The sequence below is a fragment of the Bufo bufo genome, chromosome 3, assembly GCF_905171765.1.
Source record: "Bufo bufo chromosome 3, aBufBuf1.1, whole genome shotgun sequence".
In the NCBI taxonomy this organism is placed as follows: Eukaryota; Metazoa; Chordata; class Amphibia; order Anura; family Bufonidae; genus Bufo; species Bufo bufo.
In genome coordinates, this window is record NC_053391.1 from 145,544,164 (window position 1) to 145,563,904 (window position 19,741).

The window sequence follows — 19,741 nt, forward strand, 5'->3', positions numbered from 1 at the left end:
AAACCCTGTGTCCTTAAGGGGGTATGCTGCATAGCTGATATATATATATTTATTACTGACAATATACGTGTCAGCTATGCAGCATCCATGTGTATGTATATATATATATATATATATATAAGAGAAATGGCGGCACTGGACAAAAGTGCTTAGGCGGGTGCAATGTTCAATGGGGACTGACCATAAGCCCCAAGATAATATGGAAAAACGAACTGCACTCCAAAAAATAAATCAAAAAAAGATCATTTATTGACCCATGCGGTGCAACGTTTCATCTCTGAACCTAGAGCCTTTCTCAAGCTTGAGAAAGGCTCTAGGTTCAGAGCCGAAACGTTGCACCAGAAGGGTCAATAAATGATCTTTTTTTGATTTATTTTTTGGAGTGCAGTTCGTTTTTCCATATTATATATATAGCAGGCTTATACAGCTGAATATGAATAGTACATATGTACAATTATGCTCAGCGCTGTAACTGTACATATAAATTATAATTATACTCAGTATATTATCTATAGTATCATCTGAGACTGAGTATAATTATATATACAGCAAAAGCACTGAGCATAATTATATATATGCACATGTACTATGCAGCTATATATAGGCCTGCCATACTGTCTGTTTTTAACTTAATACTTCTTTAACTGTACCTAACCTGCTGGGGGGCCTGGGCTAGCCTAGTGCCACTTCCTGACTGAATCTGCTGGTGGAGGACCGGAGGCTGAAATCCTGGAGGATTCTGTGCCAGTGCAGTGAGTGACTGAGCAGACAGACTGGAGAGACTAAGAAAATGGCATCCGCCTCGCTCTTCTGCTCCCGCCTGAAGTAATGGACGCACGCAGCAGCGCTGCCTATGACGTCACCCCGCACAGCGCACTGGTCTTGGGGCGTTCCGGACATGCTGCCAGGCCCTGCCCCTTACAGCTTACAGGACAGCCGAGCCTGCAGCCAGAGGCCCAGAACCATTAGCAATATGGAGCCGCAGCGTAGTAGCACTTTTAACTTTGCCTGCGCTGCGCTCCCAGCCAGTAAATAGATGCCCACGGGCCACGGCGCCCCCCTCTTCTTGCTGGAGACATGCGCCCCGTGCGGTTGCACCCCTCGCCCGGCTGTAGAAACGGCCCTGCTGTGGAGCTGATCGCAGCACTTCATCTCCACTGAATGAGCAGTCAATTTTCAGGAAAGAACGCTTCCTTCCTTATAACTGGCTGCTGTTTGGAGCGTGTAAAGTTAGTATTAGACCAGCAGATCTGGCAGACGATTGTCTGGAAGGAAGCGTTCCTTCCCGCAAATCACTGCGTGTCAGTGGAGGAGACCGCCGCTATTACATGCAGCGATCTCCTCCAAAGTATGGGCAGGAGCGATCGCTAATGCCGTCGCTCGTCCCCATACAGAATCATTATTTGCCACCAGCAAATCGTGATTAGACACCGCGATTTGCTGCCGGCAAGCGATGCTTTTTAAACTTGCTTAAAGATTACGATTGCCTGATAAACAAGCATTTGCTCGGTCATCGGGTTATCAGCGGCAGTATTATGTCTTATTCACACAGTCAGTGTTCGGTCAGTGATTTCCATCAGTGATTTTGAGCCAAAACCAGGTGTGGCTTTAAAACACAGAGCAGGCGCTGATCTTACCCTCATACCTTATGTCTGTGGAGGCTACAATCCTGATTTTGGCTCAGAATTACTGATGGAAATCACTGACCAAAACCCTGACATGTGAATGAGGCTTTATACAGGCAGATCATTGCTAACGAGCGTTACTATGATCTGCCTGATAATCGCCTGTGTAAAGCCTCATTCACATATCAGTGTTAGCTCAGTAATTTCCATCAGTGATTTTCAGCCACAACCAGGTGCGGCTCTAAACACGGAACAGGGGCAGATCTTTCCCTTATACCTTATGTCTGTGGAGGCTCCAATCCTGGTTTTGGTCAAAATCACTGATGGAAATCACTGACCAAAACACTGACGTGTGAATAAGGCTTAATACAGCCTTAAGTCCAGCATTAAGCCTCATTCACACGTCAGTGTTTTGGTCGGTGATTTCCATCAGTGATTGTGACCAAAACCAGGAGTGGACCCTCCAGAGATAAGGTATAAAGGAAAGATCTGCCCTTGTTCTCAGCAATGTGGGCACGTATTTAAGAGGACTGCAGTCAGTATGGCACCAGATACCTGTAAAAACCTACCAGGACCTTACTGATGGCATTTGTAAGACTGATCAGGATCCTGATCAGTCTAAAAAATGCCTGATCAGTCAGAAAAATGCTTTGAAATGCCGGATCCGTCTTTCCGGTGTCATCTGGAAAAACGGATCCGGCATTTATCTTTTTCATTTTACTTTCGGTCTGCGCATGCGCAGACCGTAAGGATGGATCCGGCATTCCTGTATTTTAAATGCCGTATCCGGCACTAATACATTCCTATGGGAAAAAAATGCCGGCATTCAGGCAAGTCTTCAGTTTTTTGGGCCCGAGATAAAACTGTAGCATGCTGCGGTTTTATCTTAATCCTGATCAGTCAAAAAGACTGAACTGAAGACATCCTGATGCATCCTAAACGATTGCTCTCCATTCAGAATACATTAGGATAAAACTGATCAGTTATTTTCTGGTATTGAGCCCCTAGAACGGAACTCTATGCTGGAAAAGACAAACGCAAGTGTGAAAGTACCCTAAACTGGATATGTTAATATTTTTTATGGAATGTTTTTATATTTAGTTTTTTATTTATTAAATCTCTCAGTTATATCTTTTTAGTACCTTTTTTCTATTTTACTGCTACAAACCTAAATTATTTGTATCTTCTAATTTTTAACAGCTTATGAGATCATTCTGCAAAAAGTAAGTGATTTTGTAATTCATATTTTTTATATTTGTTGCTAATTAAAGGCGTTTTCTGAGATTTTTGTCCAACCCTGATAGGTAATCAGTATCTGGTTGGTGGGGGACCCCAATCAGCTGTTTGAGAAGGCATCGCTACTCGCTGCAGCTTTGCCTAGGACATGTAATGTCACATTGTCACATTCATCGGTCACATGGCCTAGGCGCAGCTCAACCCCTTTGAACTGAATGGGGCTGAGCTGTGATACCAAGCACAGCCATTGAACAATGTATGGCACTGTGCTTGGTGAGCTGAGAGGAGGCGGGGGTCCCGGATGTCAGACCCCCACCTATCAGATACGGATGATCTATCCAGAGGATAGGTCATCAGTTAAAAAGTCTTGGAAAACTCCTTTATCAGGTAATGGTTACTAATTTGTAAAACAACAAATATTTTCGAATGTGTACAATTTATGTAAATCATGTTACATTTTTATTGTATAAGTAGCTAAAAAACATTTACAAGCCCAATTGTGTATTCTAATTCCCTAATGAAGCTGGTGAGAAAAGTATTTTGTGATGCTGGACTGCGTGTTTCAGAGCAGTTGAGTTTTCCATGTAGCATTTGTGTATATACTTGTAGGGCATTAATGCTCACATGATGCTAGCAATACTGTTACTCAAGCCATGCTCTGTATGCTGTCCAACAATTTATTGTTATTAAAAGGAGACTGTCACCACTTTTATGGTGTCCTAACTAATAGTGTTGAGCGCAAATATTCGAATAGCGAATTTTAATCTCGAATATCGGCACTTCGAGAATTCGCGAATATTTTGAATATAGTGCTATATATTCGGAATGACAAATAGTCGTCAGTTTTTTCCATCTGAACACATGATTCCTCCCTGCTTCTTGCTTGTGGGACAATTACGTCATTGGTCTACAAGCAAGAAGCAGGGAGGAATCATGTGTTCACTTCAGATGGAAAAAAATGACGAATATATTGAATATAGTGCTATATATTCGTTTTTTTAAATATTCGTCATTTTTTCCATCTGAAGTCATGATTCCTCCCTGCTTAATTTGCTTGTGGGCCAATGATTCATTGGCCCACAAGCAAGAAGCAGGGAGGAATCATGTGTTCAGATGGAAAAAATGACGAATATTCTAAAAAAACGAATATATAGCACTATATTCTATAGTGCTATATATTCGTTTTTGACCCACGCCTGTATATTACGCGATCATCACCTTGCCGATTTTCGCGTAAAAAAAAAAAATGAAGAATGTATGAAAAAAAAGAATGTAGAATATAGCGAATATATGACGAATATTCTACAAAATATTTGCGAAATATCACAAATTCGAATATGACCCCTGCCGCTCATCACTACTAACTAAGGGCAACATAAACTAGTGACAGGTCTCCTTAGGAAAATGCTGGGTCACTTTCTTTAATTGACTCGCTCTTTTGCAAAAATCTGGTATTGAACAGCTCCAGTGCATGCTGATGAGTCCTGAATATTTATGAGCTCCTTTCATGAGAAAGCCAGGAGGTCATGAATATCAGAACTCAATATGTGCTGGAGCTTTTAGAGCCTAGCAGCATAAAGCTGCTGACAGATCCCCTTTAAAGGGGTTTTCCGAGATTCTGATATTGAAGAGCTATCCTATGGGTAGCTCATCAATATCAGATCAGCGGGGTTCAGACACCTGGCAACCCCACGATCAGTTGTTACCAGGTGCCGTGGCCTCTTCAGACAGCTGATTGGGATGGACATTTTTAATTCAATTCTTATTGCTGTGTTTATATAATTAAGATTAATATACACAGTCAAGTCACATTATCATGACCACTTCCTACTTCGATGTCGGCAGCTTGTAGCTCATGAAGGAAGTCACTTGTTGCGAGCTGGCTTAGTGGTATATAAGGTGTGTGATAGGCTGTCTTACCACATAGCCCTCATTGCTGTCATGGGTAAAAGGGGCGATTAGGGATGATTATTGGCTTCCAGGCCAAGGGTGGCAGTATTTTTGAAGCTATGCAGTTTGTGAACTGTTTGTGTGCTGCTAGAAAGTGTGTTGTGAATGGACAAATGGAACCATTGTGAATAAGTGACATGGAAACTGCAGAACACCACGTGCCATTGATGTGAAAGGTGAACGTTGGCTACAAAGGTGTGCGAGGTTGCACTAGTGTGTTACAGTGGAGCAGCTCACCACCAAAATGAACCAGTGGGCTACCAGACTTGTCTAAAACAACAGTTTAGCGAACCCTAGTGTATATGGGGCTCCGAAAAGGCTTACATTTTTGTAGCAGTATTGGAATTGGACCTTCACTAATTGGGTTGCCTTCTCCAATGAGTCACATTTTCTGCTTCATTGAACGGATGGACATTGGCATGTCAGGTAAGAAACATCAGAGAACAAACATGCTGGTGGCAGCATTGTGATCTAGGGATTGTTTTCATGGCATTCTCTGGGCTCACTCATCCATGTGTAAAGCACTCTCAACCGATGTGGGTATGAATCCATCCTTGCAGATCACGTACACCCATACATGCCGATTGTCTTCTCTGGGGCCGATGGGATCTTCCGGCAAGATGATCATATGGCTAGAAATGTCCAACACTGGTCGGAAAAGCATGGGCAAGACTTCCAAGTTCTACCCCGGCCCACTAATTCCCCGGACTTAAACTCAATTGAGCATCTGTGGGACCACCTTGATCGTCATGTTCACTCTATGGATTCCCCATGCACCCTCCAGCACCTGTGGGATGCACTGCAATAAGCATGGCACCAGATACCTTTGAAAACCCACCAGGACCTTATTAAGTCACTGCCAGCCGATATAGCTGCTGTCCGTGCGGCAGACGGCGGTTACTTTGGCTATTAGCTGGTGGTCATAATATTAATATGACTTGACTGTGTGTATTAATAATATTGGCTTATATTTTAAGTATTGATACAGTCACATTCAGGATGGTTTTAGGTGTAATATACCTAAAATATTTGTCAGCCAAATTTCAGATTGCTGATTCCATGAAAAACCAGACCTATGTTTGATCACTATGGTGGTTGTCTAGGATTTTATATTGATAGCCTATCGTCAGGAGGACTGGCTATCAATATCTTATTGAGGTGGACTGATATCCCAAACTTCCCTGATCAGCTGCTCTGAAATCCCTAAGTAGGCGCAAGACCAGAACTACACAGCTCCGTCCATTGTCTAGTGAACAAAGTTGGTTACTGCAGCACTGCTCCCATTTAAGTGAATAGGAGCAGTGCTGCAGCTACCAGTTCTGTCTACAACACAATGGGCAGAGCTACTTTGGAATGGCTGATAGTGGTGGTGTGGGGTGTCTTATTAGACATCAATATACAAAACCTGGAAAACCCGTTCAAGAGACCAGTGGGGTCATTTATCAAAGCCAATAAATAAGCCTTTAGCCAATAAATATTGGTAAAATGTTTGGTCTAAGTTGACTTAGACTGATGAACAGTAGAACTGGCTTAGTTGCCCATCTCAACTAATCAGATTCCACCTTTCATTTTTGATAGGAATCTGATTGGTTGATCTGGGCAAATAAGCCAGTTCTACTTTACATCAGTCTAAGTCAACTTAGACCAAAAATGTTATCAATATTTATTGGCTAAAGGCCTACCAAGAATGTAAAGGACTAGACTAGTCTTTATGTATAAGGCATAGGGTCCTACTGCCTCTTCTATACCAGATACAACTCAGAGAGATCCGGGATTGACCAAAATGCTGTGAATGTACAAAGCAATGCTAAAGTGAATGCAGCATATGTGTTTTTTTTTTTCTTCATGTGATCAAAAAATTCATCAATCACTGAGCCATTGTGTACTGCGAATTCCTTATACCAAAAAAACATGATTGTGCATCCATAAAATGTATTCAGTGCAATTATAATCAGCTTACATGTTTATGACTCTGTTTACAGGATTGTGCATTGGCAGAACATATACTTAAAAAGTAAGTGACATCGCTAATTGCCTTTTTAAAATGTTTTCGGTAGGGTTGTGTAGGGTACTGATAATTTGGATTTTGAGCCCCGATGGGGAAAGCGAGTAATTATTATTTTTGTCGGCGCTATATAAGTGAGGAAAATAAATAAATAAATATTGGGGCTCTTTTACACAGGCCAAAGATCAGGAAAATTATCAGTGACAAATGTTCATATGAAATCTCATTCCCGATAATTGCTTCATGAAGAAAAAGTGCCGCCAGTCACCAAATGAACAAGCAAACACTTATTCGGTTGGTGATCAAGTCTTTCATGCAGCACCTAAAATCATCTTGTAGTTGGCAGCACATTGCCCTGGCTAAATAATAGAGATAAATCTGCATGGGGACGAACGATCGCAGAAGCGATTGTTCATCACTTTACAGAGGGAATGATTGCTGCATGTAAACGCAGCTGAACAAATGGGCAACAATCGGGGACAAACAGTTTGTTTTCAATTATTGTCCTATGCATCGCCCATGTAAATGTTCACACTAGTGCCATGGCCGCCATCAAAATTACTAGAAACCCTGACACGTCAGCAAAACGCTAGTGTAAACAAATTCATACTGGCAATACAGTCGTTTGACGTGATAATATACTTACAGTACTATAAATTGGTGGTCTGGCCTATGGGCATTCAGTGAATTGTATAATATAGGCCTTACTAAGAACACAAGAGGCTGTAAGAATCTAATAAAAAGCTTTCAAAATGACATGGATCCAAACCAGAGTTGATATGTGCAGAGGGTTCCAGCTAATTATGTAGCAGGCCGTTGTGACATACTGCTGTGTCTAAGTGATCGTGTGGACACAGGCAGTGCGATCATTGGCAGGAGGAGGATAGCTGTAAGGCCCCTTTCACACGGGCGAGTTTTCCGCGTGGGTGCAATGCGTGAGGTGAACGCATTGCACCCGCACTGAATCCGGACCCATTAATTTCTATGGGGCTGTGCACATGAGCGGTGATTTTCACGCATCACTTGTGCGTTGCGTGAAAATCGCAGCAAGCTCTATTTTGTGCGTTTTTCACACAACGTAGGCCCCATAGAAGTGAATGGGGGTGCATGAAAATCGCACGCATGTGCAAGCAAGTGCGGATGCGGTGCGATTTTCACGCACGGTTGCTAGGAGATGATCGGGATGGGGACCCGATCTTTATTATTTTCCCTTATAACATGGTTATAAGGGAAAATAATAGCATTCTGAATACAGAATGCATAGTACAATAGGGCTGGAGGGGTTTAAAAAAAAGAAAAAATAATTGAACTCACCTTAATCCACTTGTTCGCACAGCCGGCATCTCTTCCGTCTTCATCTGTGAGTAAAAGGACCTTGATGACGTCACTGCGATTATCACATGGTCCGTCACATGATCCATCACCATGGCAAAAGATCATGTGATGGACCATGTGATGAGCGCAGTGAGATGCCGGCTGCGCGAACAAGTGGATTAAGGTGAGTTAAATTATTATTATTTTTTTTTTAACCCCTCCAGCCCTATTGTACTATGCATTCTGTATTCAGAATGCTATTATTTTCCCTTATAACCATGTTATAAGGGGAAATAATACAATCTACACAACCTTGAACCCAAACCTGAACTTCTGTGAAGAAGTTCGGGTCTGGGTACCACATTCAGTTTTTTATCACGCGCGTGCAAAACGCATTGCATCCGCGCGATAAAAACTGAACAACGGAACGCAATCGCAGTCAAAACTGACTGCAATTGCGTACCTACTTGCGCGGGTTTGCCGCAACGCATCCGGACCTTATGCGGACACGCTCGTGTGAAAGAGACCTAATACAGAGCCATATAACACTACAACTACTAGGACTAGAGAAATCTCAGATCTTGGCAGTTAACCCTTTCAGTGCCAGGATCACGCCTAATTGTGGCAAGTTGAACCCTCTTGTAGCAATGATCACCAGCTGCAACTACATGATTGCTGGAGCTGGTGCCGCTATGGAGATTGCCCGGGGCCAAATAATGGTCCCTTGGGCTGTCATTTTTAAAAGCCTACACATAGACACAATATACTCGCTTACAGGTGTACAAGTATATTGCAATAAAATTGAAATTTTATATTTAAAAAAAATATTAAGCAATGAATTAAAAATATGACAATATCATGTATAAGGGCTCATGCACACGAACGTTGTTTTACGGTCCGTTTTTCACAGATCCGTTGTTCAGTATCTGAGTTTTTTTCCCCTCTGATTTAAGTCCTCTTTTGTTCCGTTATTGCACAAAACATATCAGTATGGTTTCCGTATTTGATCAATTTTTTGCGGATCGTATACAGAAACAGTAACTTATTAATCAACAAACACATGAGCAATATGGGCTGGGCATAGCATTTCTACAGTATGGATCCGCAAAATACGGATGACACACAAATGTGTTCCATGTGCGTTCCGTATTTTTTGCGGATCCATTGAATTGAATGGGGCCTCGGACCGTGATTTGCGGACAATAATAGGACATGCTCTACTTTTTTGCAGAACAGCCATGCGGACAAACAGAAACGGAATGCACACGGAGTAACTTCTGTATTTTCTACAGCCCGATTGAAGTGAATGGTTCCGCATACGGTCCACAAAAAAACCGGAACGGAAGCAGAAAGACAATATGGGCTCATGCACACGAACGTATTTTCTTTTCGCTTTTGTTCCGTTTTTTTTTGCTGACCGTATGCGGAACCATTCACTTCAATGGGGCTGTAGAAAATACTGAAATTACTCAGTGTGCATTCCGTTTCCGTAAAAAAGTAGTGCATATCCTATCATTGTCCGCAAATCATGGTCCGAGGCCCCATTCAAGTCAATGGCTCCGCAAAAAATATGGAACGCACACGGAACACATCTGGATGTCATCTGTATTTCATCCGTATTTTGAGGATCCATACTGTAGAAATGCTATACGGATATGTTTTGTGCAATAACGGAAAACGAAGAGGACTTAAATCAGAGGGAAAAAAAACTCAGATACTGAACAACAGATCCGTGAAAAACGGACCGCAAAACAACAACGGTCGTGTGCATGAGCCCTAACACTCACATATTTAGTATATCCTAGAGAAAAGCAAATTAATTCTAAACCAATCTCACTTTTTACGAATTTCACAAAACTGAATCTGCCAAACAAATCCGAAGTTTTGGCAATTGATTTTGGAGAAATTGCGCAAAAACAGCGCCAGCGCCATTTTAATGTTAAAAATTCGGCAAATCAGACAGAAAACAAATTTCAAGAAGTTGGCTCATCTCTAGTACAACCAGAACTATCACAATATGTACTATAAATATATTTTGTATGCCAGTGATGAACAGTATAAGGCCTCATGCACACGACCGTTGTTGGGTTCCGTGTCCGTTGTTTCATTTTCCGTGATTTTCTGCGGAACCATTGACTTTCAATGGGTCCGTTGAAAACTCGGAAAATGCACCGTTTGTCATCCGCGTCCGTGATCCGTGTTTCCAGTCCGTGAAAAAAATATGACCTGTCCTATTTTTTTCACGGACAACGTTCGCGGACCCATTCAAGTCAATGGGTCCGTGAAAAAACACGGAGGCACACAAGATTGTGATCCGTGTCCGTTTTTTTCCTATCATTTTCAAGGCAAACTTGACTTAGATTTTTTTTAAATTTTTCTTGTCTGGTGATCTTCCAAAAATCAAGGAAGACACACGGAAAAAAAAAAAAAGGACACAGATCACGGAACCCCGTTTTGCGGACCGTGAAAAAATACTGTCGTGTGCATTAGGCCTAAAAATGGGAAAATCATGGCAGAGACTGTATAACATACTGTGCTTTTTCCCCTTTATCAGTCTTTTTCTGAAAAATAACAACAGCATTACATTCATGTAAGTATATTTACATTGTTTTGGTCAATGGCTTGTACATTGTTGTTATTGTCAACCTGTAATTTGTGTATTACTTCATACATTTGCCTATGTCTGTTACTATTGTAGCTCATCATACAGAAATATAGTTTAATGGATAGTTAGTTTGGCTATGGTAAAATACTGTAGTAAATACTTAAATAGAATTTAAATGGCTTCGCCAGTTTCCTATATTGATGACTAGAGATGAGCAAAGTTTTGAAAATTCTATTTGGTAGCTTCGCCAAAGTTTGACAAGAAATTCAATTTGTTACGAATCAACAAAAGCTATAAATCAGGTATACCTAGGCCACACGGAGCGGCCGTGCTGAGGGCAGGTTGTGGCTATGCTGCGGTGAAGAGACACACAGCCAATTAACCTGCAGCTGCCCTTCACTGTATAGTTGGTCTTCATTGTTAATGGCCAAACGGCACCTTTAACTCACCTTTAGGCCTCATGCACACGACCGTTCCGTTTTTTGCAGTCCGCAAACCGCGGATCCGCAAAAAAACGGAAGCTGCCCGTGTGCCTTCCGCAATTTGAGGAACGGAAGGGGCGGCCCATTGTAGAAATGCCTATTCTTGTCCGCAAAACGGACAAGAATAGGACATGTTCTATTTTTTTTGCAGGGCCACGGAACGGAGCAACGGATGCGGACAGCACACGGAGTGCTGTCCGCGTCTTTTGTGGCCACATTGAAGTGAATGGGTCTGCATCCGAGCCGCCAAAATGGTGGCTCGGATGCGGACCCAAACAACGGCCGTGTGCATGAGGCCTTAAACAGGGGCTGTACCCACTTCTCCAATGCCAGCGCTCTCCTGCCCTACAGCCCTTCTTCTGCCATCTGCTTTTCCTCCATTTTCACATCATCTAATATGGATGAGAATATGTCATCAGGAAGATCCAGCTCCTCCTCTCTCTGCATCTTGCTGACTTTTCTAAGACACCGAGACTTTGAAAGATGATTTAGAAATAGTAAAGCCAGCAAAAGATAAGGATGGTCATCATTAAGACCTGGCCCCCTAAGGGGTGCAGACTAGATGGTATTGGTTGGCACGCTGGCAGTGGAATAATAAAGGCTTCCATCTTATTGGTATTGAATTACATATCTTAGTTTACAGCTGATGTAGGAATAAGTAAATGTAGGAATAATTAGGGTTGTTGCGATACCAAAATTTTGATTCGGTTTCGATACCATAAAAAAGTATTGCGATACTCGATACCATTCGATACCACGCGAAAAAAATAAAACACCAGAAAAGCAGCCTGCATTCCGCATTTTATGGAACGTCCGGCCCATAATCGAACAGTCCGATCCTATTTTTTGGGGGGACAAGGTGACTAAAAAATCGTGAATTGCGCGGTTTTTATTTTTTCTGTTACAGCGTTCACCTCATAGGAGATGTTTTTTTATATTTTAAAGTTTCACACTTTTTTGGGTGTGGCAATATGAAATATGTTATTTATTTATTGTTTATATATTTTATATGTAAAATTGGGAAAGGGGGGATTTAAACTTAATATTTTGGTGTCTTTTTTTATTTATTTTTTATTTAATAACTATGAGTCCCCTTAGGGGCTACAACCTGGGATCTTTTGATCCCTTGTCCTATTCACCCTAATAGATCTCTATTAGGGTGAATAGGACTTCACACTGTCCCTGCTGCTCTGTGCATAGTACACACAGCAGCAAGGAGATTGCCATGGCAGCTAGGGCTTCAGTAGCGTCCTGGCTGCCATGGTAACCGATCGGAGCCCCTAGGATTACACTGCTGGGGCTTTCATCAGAAGCTGCCACTGCACCACCAATGAGGAGGAGGGGAGGGGACCCTGTGGCCTCTTCCACAAATGATTATAATACGCCGGGGTTGGAGGGCGCACTGCGCCACCAATGTTTTTAGTCCTGGCAGAATCACATAGCCGGTACCTAACCTTTATGACAGGGTGCTGCACATGAGGGTTAACTGCCGCGGATCGAAGCGCCCTATCATAGAGGTCGTGTGCCGGCTATGTGATTCTGCCGTCGGCACCCGCCTCCTGTATTTGTATTAAAAGGTTACTTATCTTCATTGGTGGCGCAGTGCGCCCCCCCCCCCCCACTTTCCCAAGTACTAAAAACATTGGTGGCGCAGTGCGCCCTCCAACCCCGCCGTATTATAATCATTGGTTTAGTTTAGTTATCATCATTGGTAGCGCAGTGGCCACAGCCCCTCCTCCGCCCGTCTCTTCTCATTGGTAGCAGTGGCAGCAGCGGCACAGGGGGGGAGGGAGAGAGAGAGACACCTTCTCCCCTGTGCTGCTGAGGAGAACATGGAGCGTGCTGAGAGCAGCGCGCACCATGTTCTGTGATGCTAGGCTGCGCAGTAAAATGTCAAATCCCGGTATCGAATCGATACTGGTACAAAAGTATCGATTGGGTAGCGATAATTCGATACCCGCAACAACCCTAGAATAAATAAATAAAACTGACGCAGAATAAATTTCTCTGCACTCTCCCTCTCCAATATTCTTCTATTAATCACTTTCAGCAACACTGTCCCTAGTGCATGAGCGCTTGCCACGTCTCTCCCTATGCTCAGCTCACAGGACATGGGAAGACCGCGCAGGATGAGGGTTTTATAGGGCTGCGACATCACAGGAGATGGCTATCTGCGGATTGGCTGGCTGCATGGCATTATGGGTGATCTTGCATTCCCAGACTTGTCACCTCTACATTTAGTTTCTCTTTGTAACACGTGCAGCCGCCATTTTAGGAAAACCTAATTCGTTACCACGAAGTGCAAGGAAATTTCCTAAGCTTCAGACCGAGTTCCGTATTGAATACTTCTCTTTGCTCAACACTATTGATGACCTATCTTCAGGATAGCTAACAAATATCATATTGACGGGAGTCAAACTCCCGACACCCCCGACGATCAGCTGTTTGAAGAGAATGCAGCACTAGTGCAAGCGCTGCATTCTCTTCAGTGTTTACCTGCTCGCAGTCAACATTGCAGTGGTGAGCAGATGTCATTACTGCTACGCTGTCCCCATTCATTTCAGTGCTCTGCTCCTTCCCATTGAAGTGAATAGGACGGAGCACTTGTAATTACACTGCTCGCCACTGCGGTGTCGACAGCAAGGAGGTAAATAGTGAAGACAATGCAGCTCTAACACGATAGCTGATTGGCCGGGGTTCCGGGAGATGGACCCCCGCCAATCTGATATTGATGACCTGTCTGGAGGATAGGTCTTCGATACAGGAAAGTAGCCAACCCCTTTAAGGTATTGTCTAAAAGTGGTCACTATGGGCAGAAGAAAAAGTTAGATCAGATCACAATAGCCAAAAAACAGAATACTACTCCTGAATAGCGCCTAGTATATATTTAATCTTTTTTTTTTTGTGTAAATTGCAGTGAGGTTATTTCTTACTATTGGCTGTAGTTGTGAGTTATCCTCTCCCTTCTGGTCTTCTGCGGTGTCAAGTGACCGATACTCTGTCTCTCCAACTGACACAGCGTCCTATGTGTGGACAGAGTCCCTTCCTCTATTAATCCCTATGAGACTCACATTAAGGGTCCATTCACACGTCAGTAAGTGTTTTGCGGATTCGCAAAACACGGACACCTGCAATGTGCGATCCGCAATTTGCGGACCGCACATCACAGACAATATAATAGAAAATGCCTTTTCTGGTCCGCAATTGTGGACAAGAATAGGACGTGTTCTATTTTTTTCAGGAACAGAATTGCGGATCCCGAAAATGCGAATGCGGATCCCGGAAATGCGGATTCGCATCCGTTCCAGCCCCATTAAAAAGTGAATGGGTGCGCAAATTGCGGAACGAATTCGGACCCAAATTACGGACGTATGAATGGACCCTAAGGCTCTAATAGGAATGAATAGAGACTGGCTCATAAGACGCTGTCAGTGTTGGTCATGTCATACAGCTGAGGATCAAAAGGGAGTGGGTAACTTAGAAATACAGTCAACAGTAAAATGATTACCTTCACTGCAATTATCACGTAGATAACGGGCCATAGAATAAAAATGTTATTGTAATTATCAGACGCAGCCCAAACATGTTTTTGTGACATTTTTCTTCACTTGCACTGCATTTTGTGGGTCAGTGGAATTTTTCAGACATTTCAGCATGCTGTGGGTGTGGCATTTTTGCCCCTTTTTTGCTTTTTTACCCCATAGACATCCATTTATTTGGACTGCTTGAAAAAATGCAAGTATCTTTTATGGTGTTTTCAAACTTTACTTTCCTGTATAAAAAGGCACGTGCTAAAACTAAAAAAAATAAATAAAATGCTTATAGAAACATAGAAAGCATAAAAAAAAAACAAAAAAAAAACTTGCAGTACAAGGCTGGCGTTTTTTTTATGTCTGCTCAGTTTGTTCTATGTAAAAAAGTATACATGTATTGTGTACAACAGAGCTTAAAAGGGTTTTTTGAGATTTCTTTTTTTACTGACGGATAGATCATCAGTATCTGATCGGTCTGGGGACCCCTGTCGATCAGCTATTTGAGAAGGCACAGGCGCTCCTGTTAGCGTCGCTGCCTTCTCACAGCTTGCCAAACACAGCGCCATACATACATAGCAATTTACTTGAATGGGGCCGAGCTGCTCCTGGGCCACTTGACAGATGAATGTGAAGTCACTGGCCTAGGAAAAGCGGAGAGAAGACCGCGGCGCTCACAGGAGCGGCGGGGGGTACCCGGTGTCGGACCTCCATTGACTGAGGATAGGTTATCAGTAAAAAAAAATCTCGGAAAACCCTATTTTTAAATAGCCAGACTACTGACTCTACAGTGTAGAAGAGACAGTATATTAGTATATGAAAGAACAATTGAAGATGCATCACATTTACTGTATAATACCGGTAAAGCATGAGCCACTGTGATAAATTTGGCTAAAGGCCCTATACACATTAGTGCATTGTCAGCAATGTGTGTGGCTTCTGACTCTCCCCCGAATGACTATGTCGGGGGGAGAGAAGTTCGGGAGAAATTAATATTTTTGCCTGTTCTATTTGTTCTCCTGGAGATAAGCCACCACCAGAGGTGTCAGGCAGTGATTTTCTCCCCTCTCCCTGTTGACTACACATACACATTAATTCAAGCTGAACGTGTATATGGGAGCCGATAGGGAGTCAGCAGAGATTGGCCTAACAATCTTTCGGCCAACAGCTATTGAATGCATATGGCCAACAGAAGTTTACACTGTCTGAATATCAGACAGGATTAGTAAATCTCCCCCAGTCTATGTAACATGCAGAACTATAAGACAATGAAAGTGTTTATCTAGTAGGTGTGAACACCAGTCAATGACCTCCTCAACTTCTGCTCACCTGCTCTATGGAAGATAGTGGACACAATATCTAAAATGGAATTGATTTAATCCAGCATCTGATAATGCAGAAAGTCTTTTTATACAGTTAGTGTTGAGCAAATCGAAGTTTACAAAGTGGACTTCGATGTGAATTTCAGGAAAAATTTGATTAATCACGAAGGCAAATTATTTCCTGAAATGGCGGTAAAAAAAAAACCCATACCTTATCGCTGAGAGGCCGTCGCAGCCATCTTGATTGAAGAAAACACAACAAATCTTGCGCATGTTGACATGTGATGTTACTACGTCATGATGACTTCAGTGATGACTTCACCGCATCCACCGGCGTCATGACGCGCCATCAGGTCAGCGGGAGTATGTACTTTTTTTTAACCGCTGTAAAGCCACAATGTGACTCTCAGATGCTGAGGTCAGCGTAATCAGGGGCAATTACCGTTCACAATTCGTGACAAAGTACTTCATAGCGTATCAAATTTCTTGGTGAAAAGTTTTAAAAACTTCGCTCATCTCTATATACAGTCATTGATTTTATTTAAACTTCTGTTTTCTTCCTTTCATTCCTTTAATAGTGTGAATAACTGCAGTGTCTTGGCACTTGGACTTAATGACACTGTCCTTGACATTTGTTCTACATTGAATAACCCTGTTATCATCCAGTATATACTGTCTTTAAAAACCCTAGGTAAGTAAGCCCTGCCATACATGTTATTTGCTTTATGAAGTAGGCTTTTACCACTGGAAGATAGTATCCAATCAATAAGGCCCCTTTCACACGGGCGTTGCGGATTGGGGCCGGATGCGTTCAGGGTGCGTTCAGGGAAAATGGTGCGATTTTGATATTAAAACAAGTCAGTTTTCACTGCGATTGCGTTCCATGTTTGCGTTTTTTCTGCGCGGGTGCAAAACATTGTAATGCGTTTTGCACACGCGTGAAAAAAATCGGCATGTTTGGTACCCAGACCCGAACCCGGACTTCTTCACAGAAGTTCGGGTTTGGGTTAGGTGTTGTGTAGATTTTATTATTTTCTCTTATAACATGGTTATTAGGGAAAATAATAGCATTCTTAATACAGAATGCATAGTACAATAGGGCTGGAGGGGTTAAAAAAAAATAAAAAATAATATAACTCACCTTATTCGGATGCGGTGCGATTTTCACTCACGGTTGCTAAGAGACGATCGGGATGGGGACCCGATCATTATTATTTTCCCTTATAACATGGTTATAAGGGAAAATAATAGCATTCTTAATACAGAATGCATAGTACAATAGGGCTGGAGGGGTTAAAAAAAAATAAAAAAATAATATAACTCACCTTAATCCACTTGATCACGCAGCCCGGCTTCTCTTCTGTCTTCTTCTTTGCCGTGCACAGGAATAGGACCTTTGATGACGTCACTGCGCTCATCACATGGTCCATCACATGATCTTTTACCATGGTGATGGATCATGTGACGGACCATGTGATGATCGCAGTGACGTCATCAAAGGTCCTTTTCCTGTGCACGGCAAAGAAGAAGACAGAAGAGAAGCCGGGCTGCGCGATCAAGTGGAGTTATATTTATTTATTTATTTTTTAACCCCTCCAGCCCTATTGTACTATGCATTCTGTATTAAGAATGCTATTATTTTCCCTTATAACCATGTTATAAGGGAAAATAATAATGATCGGGTCCCCATCCCGATCGTCTCTTAGCAACCGTGAGTGAAAATCGCACCGCATCCGCACTTGCTTGCGGATGCTTGCGATTTTCACGCAGCCCTATTCACTTCTATGGGGCCTGTGTTGCGTGAAAAACGCAGAATATAGAACATGCTGCGATTTTCACGCAACGCACAAGTGATGCGTGTAAATCACTGCTCGTGTGCACAGCCCCATAGAAATTAATGGGTCCGGATTTAGTGCGGGTGCAATGTGTTCACGTCACGCATTGCACCCGAGCGGAAAAAAACTCGCTCGTGTGAAAGGGGCCTAAAGCATCTTGTTTGCTGACAACTCATTATTGATATGTACAGTCGTGGCCAAAAGTTTTGAGAATGACACAAATATTAGTTTTCGCAAAGCTTGCTGCTAAACTGCTTTTAGATCTTTGTTTCAGTTGTTTCTGTGATGTAGTGAAATATAATTACACGCACTTCATACGTTTCAAAGGCTTTTATCGACAATTACATGACATTTATGCAAAGAGTCAGTATTTGCAGTGTTGGCCCTTCTTTTTCAGGACCTCTGCAATTCGACTGGGCATGCTCTCAATCAACTTCTGGGCCAATTCCTGACTGATAGCAACCCATTCTTTCATAATCACTTTTTGGAGTTTGTCAGAATTAGTGGGTTTTTGTTTGTCCACCCGCCTCTTGAGGATTGACCACAAGTTCTCAATGGGATTAAGATCTGGGGAGTTTCCAGGCCATGGACCCAAAATGTCAACGTTTTGGTCCCCGAGCCACTTAGTTATCACTTTTGCCTTATGGCACGGTGCTCCATCGTGCTGGAAAATGCATTGTTCTTCACCAAACTGTTGTTGGATTGTTGGAAGAAGTTGCTGTGGAGGGTGTTTTGGTACCATTCTTTATTCATGGCTGTGTTTTTGGGCAAAATTGTGAGTGAGCCCACTCCCTTGGATGAGAAGCCATCTTCCAAAAGTCTTCGCCTCACTGTGCGTGCAGATGCGCTCACACCTGCCTGCTGCCATTCCTGAGCAAGCTCTGCACTGGTGGCACTCTGATCCCGCAGCTGAATCCTCTTTAGGAGACGATCCTGGCGCTTGCTGGACTTTCTTGGACGCCCTGAAGCCTTCTTAACAAGAATTGAACCTCTTTCCTTGAAGTTCTTGATGATCCTATAAATTGTTGATTGAGGTGCAATCTTAGTAGCCACAATATCCTTGCCTGTGAAGCCATTTTTATGCAACGCAATGATGGCTGCACGTGTTTCTTTGCAGGTCACCATGGTTAACAATGGAAGAACAATGATTTCAAGCATCACCCTCCTTTTAACATGTCAAGTCTGCCATTTTAACCCAATCAGCCTGACATAATGATCTCCAGCCTTGTGCTCGTCAACATTCTCACCTGAGTTAACAAGACGATTACTGAAATGATCTCAGCAGGTCCTTTAATGACAGCAATGAAATGCAGTGGAAAGTTTTTTTTTGGGATTAAGTTAATTTTCATGGCAAAGAAGGACTATGCAATTCATCTGATCACTCTTCATAACATTCTGGAGTATATGCAAATTACTATTATAAAAACTTAAGCAGCAACTTATCCAATTTCAAATATTTATGTAATTCTCAAAACTTTTGACCACGACTGTATATATGGAAACATGCAGTGTGTGCCATGACACGTCACATGTATGACTCTAGACCACATACTGACATCCTTCGACAAAACTGTTCACATAGAATATGAATGAATGAAACTCATGTAAACTGTGCACTAGATGCCCCCATCAGATGATTTTGTACAACTTTTTACTAGTATGCAAAGCCATGGTTGCCTGCCAGCCTTTTTGCCTGCATATATAAGATATGGGGGGATGTTGATGTTAGTAAGATGGCTAATGTATTCTTGTATTTCATGTAGATTACTACTGCTGTTGTCTCGAGGAGTGTTCAATACCTAACTGGTGAGTTCTCGTCACTCTTTCCTTCCATTTG

General features: G+C 42.5%; 1 protein-coding gene across 8 annotated transcripts in view; it reads left to right on the forward strand.

The window, feature by feature from the left end:
* Nucleotides 1-19,741, forward strand: part of ADGRG2 (adhesion G protein-coupled receptor G2) — a 146,581-nt gene that overhangs the window by 99,081 nt on the left and 27,759 nt on the right. For all 8 annotated transcript variants that reach the window (XM_040423689.1, XM_040423682.1, XM_040423685.1 and 5 more), the window contains 5 exons: nucleotides 2,826-2,848; nucleotides 6,794-6,825; nucleotides 10,685-10,720; nucleotides 16,648-16,760; nucleotides 19,668-19,710. In XM_040423689.1, coding sequence (XP_040279623.1) covers nucleotides 2,826-2,848; nucleotides 6,794-6,825; nucleotides 10,685-10,720; nucleotides 16,648-16,760; nucleotides 19,668-19,710 — 247 coding nt within the window. The remainder of the gene's footprint in view (nucleotides 1-2,825; nucleotides 2,849-6,793; nucleotides 6,826-10,684; nucleotides 10,721-16,647; nucleotides 16,761-19,667; nucleotides 19,711-19,741) is intronic.